The sequence below is a fragment of the Triticum dicoccoides genome, chromosome 5B (genome assembly GCF_002162155.2).
Source record: "Triticum dicoccoides isolate Atlit2015 ecotype Zavitan chromosome 5B, WEW_v2.0, whole genome shotgun sequence".
Lineage (NCBI taxonomy): Eukaryota > Viridiplantae > Streptophyta > Magnoliopsida > Poales > Poaceae > Triticum > Triticum dicoccoides.
In genome coordinates this window covers 622316485-622318221 of record NC_041389.1, presented here as the reverse complement: position 1 = coordinate 622318221, position 1737 = coordinate 622316485, and the positions used below count along the sequence as shown (strand labels likewise).

General features: G+C 52.0%; 1 protein-coding gene across 1 annotated transcript; it reads left to right on the top strand.

The window, feature by feature from the left end:
* The first annotated feature begins 667 nt into the window (after positions 1-667).
* On the top strand, positions 668-1537 carry LOC119306365 (blue copper protein 1a-like). The gene is made up of 2 exons (XM_037582603.1): positions 668-913; positions 1050-1537. The coding sequence occupies exons 1-2, from the start codon at positions 736-738 to the stop codon at positions 1289-1291; spliced, it is 420 nt and encodes a 139-aa protein (XP_037438500.1). The 5' UTR covers positions 668-735; the 3' UTR covers positions 1292-1537.
* Positions 1538-1737: the final 200 nt, after the last annotated feature.

Below are 1737 nucleotides of genomic sequence, written 5' to 3'. Positions count from 1 at the left end.
ACGGCCGTGCCTCTTTCGGAAGGGAAAAAACCCATGCTTCCGGTTCGGTATTTTCGTCCGGTTTTTTCTTGTGAAATTTTTTCGTCAAAATCTATTAACATGGAATCTAGTTTTGAAGACCTCGACGCGAGGAATCCAATGGTGAAAACGGTTCGAGATTTGAACGCACGGTTTAAGAGATAAAACGTTTTGAATAAATGGATCTACGAAATAAAAGGAAAACTTTAGGTTACGACAAGTGATGCACATGCAACACGCCATTTATTGTAATCTAAGAAGATGAGAGTGATCTTTGCGATGAGTACTTCTCAATTAGTGATTTCGCGTCTTTTCATTTACACGACCAAAAAATTAGCATCTTCGTGACTGATGCTGGGCATCCCTCTGTTCTTCCGATGACTGACGCTGGGTATCCCTCTGCTCTTCCGATGATACCAAGGCAATACTACATTTGGCGCCACACGGACGCATTCAACTCCCAGAGCCACACCATTGCCGCCATTGGCCAGCTGCTGCCTCTGCCCCGGTCAAAGACAAGACGCGTTCGAGTGGAAACGGTGATAACTACGTACCTGTACATACGTGCCATACTTATTACTGATGGAGCTCTGCCACTCCCTATATATACATGCAAGGCCAGAGCTAGAAGCACAACACACGAGCTGCATCACAGGACCCTTCCCCTTTAGCAACAAGCCAGTCATCTCGCTAGCTTTGCTGCTTCCTCTGTCCGTGATGGCGTCCAAGCAGATACTCGTCGTCGTGGTCGCCGCGGCCGCCCTCGCCGTGGTCTTCCTCCCGGGGCTCGCCGTCGCCACGGAGCACATGGTCGGCGACGACAAGGGCTGGACCCTCAACTTCAACTACACGGCCTGGGCCGAGACCAACCAGTTCGTCGTCGGCGACACATTAGGTAATCACACAACCATTAATCCAACCACGCGCCGCGCATGCATCTCGCCATGCTTCACAACAGGGCGCGCTCTCTGTCTTGGTTTCGTCGGAAACTAAACTGCTCGCCGCGCGCTCTCGTGTTACCTATATTGCAGTGTTCAAGTACAACAGCCCGGCCCACAATCTGGTGGAGGTGGGCGGGCCGGACTTCCTCTCGTGTACCAAGCCGGCCAACGCCGTCGTCCTGACCACCGGCGAGGACCGGGTCACGCTCGACAAGGCCGGACGCAAGTGGTTCTTCTGCGCCGTCGGCCAGCACTGCCAGAACGGCATGAAGCTCAAGATCACCGTCCTCGAGACCGGTGCACCAACTCCCCAGCCGGCCCCGTTCGCATAATAAAAGCTGGGGCAACCCCGACCAACCCCGCCGGCAAGCTGCAGGCGCGCTTCGGTGAGGCAGCTGTGGCAGTCACCGCGCTCGCCGCGGCCGTGCTCGTGCTCTAGGGCCCACGGTGGCACAGTCCCATTCCATCCTCTTTACATATAGCCGAGCATTTTATTATATGAGAGATCGAGAGATTGTTTCGTGTGTTGTGTGTGTTGTTATTCTTGATGTTAGCACATCGTTGTGAATTTGTGTTTGTGCCCCCTGGAAATTTTCTTCAATCAAAGATTTCTTTCATTTGGTTATTAATGAAGTTGTCAGTGCTCTTAAGATGTATAGTCCGCCTTTGTATGCATGTCTTAGGATATGAAATGCCGGACGAGAGACGTTCGAAAGAGAAGGATGTGTTATCCAGACAATGCCATATGGACAATCAAGATGGAGACTACTACCGTGGG

Bases quoted from the DNA above. Each gene is read 5' to 3' on its own strand.
- LOC119306365 (XM_037582603.1), top strand. From the start codon at position 736: ATGGCGTCCAAGCAGATACTCGTCGTCGTGGTCGCCGCGGCCGCCCTC. The intron at 914-1,049 runs GTAATCACACAA...CCTATATTGCAG, and splicing joins CGTCGTCGGCGACACATTAG to TGTTCAAGTACAACAGCCCG.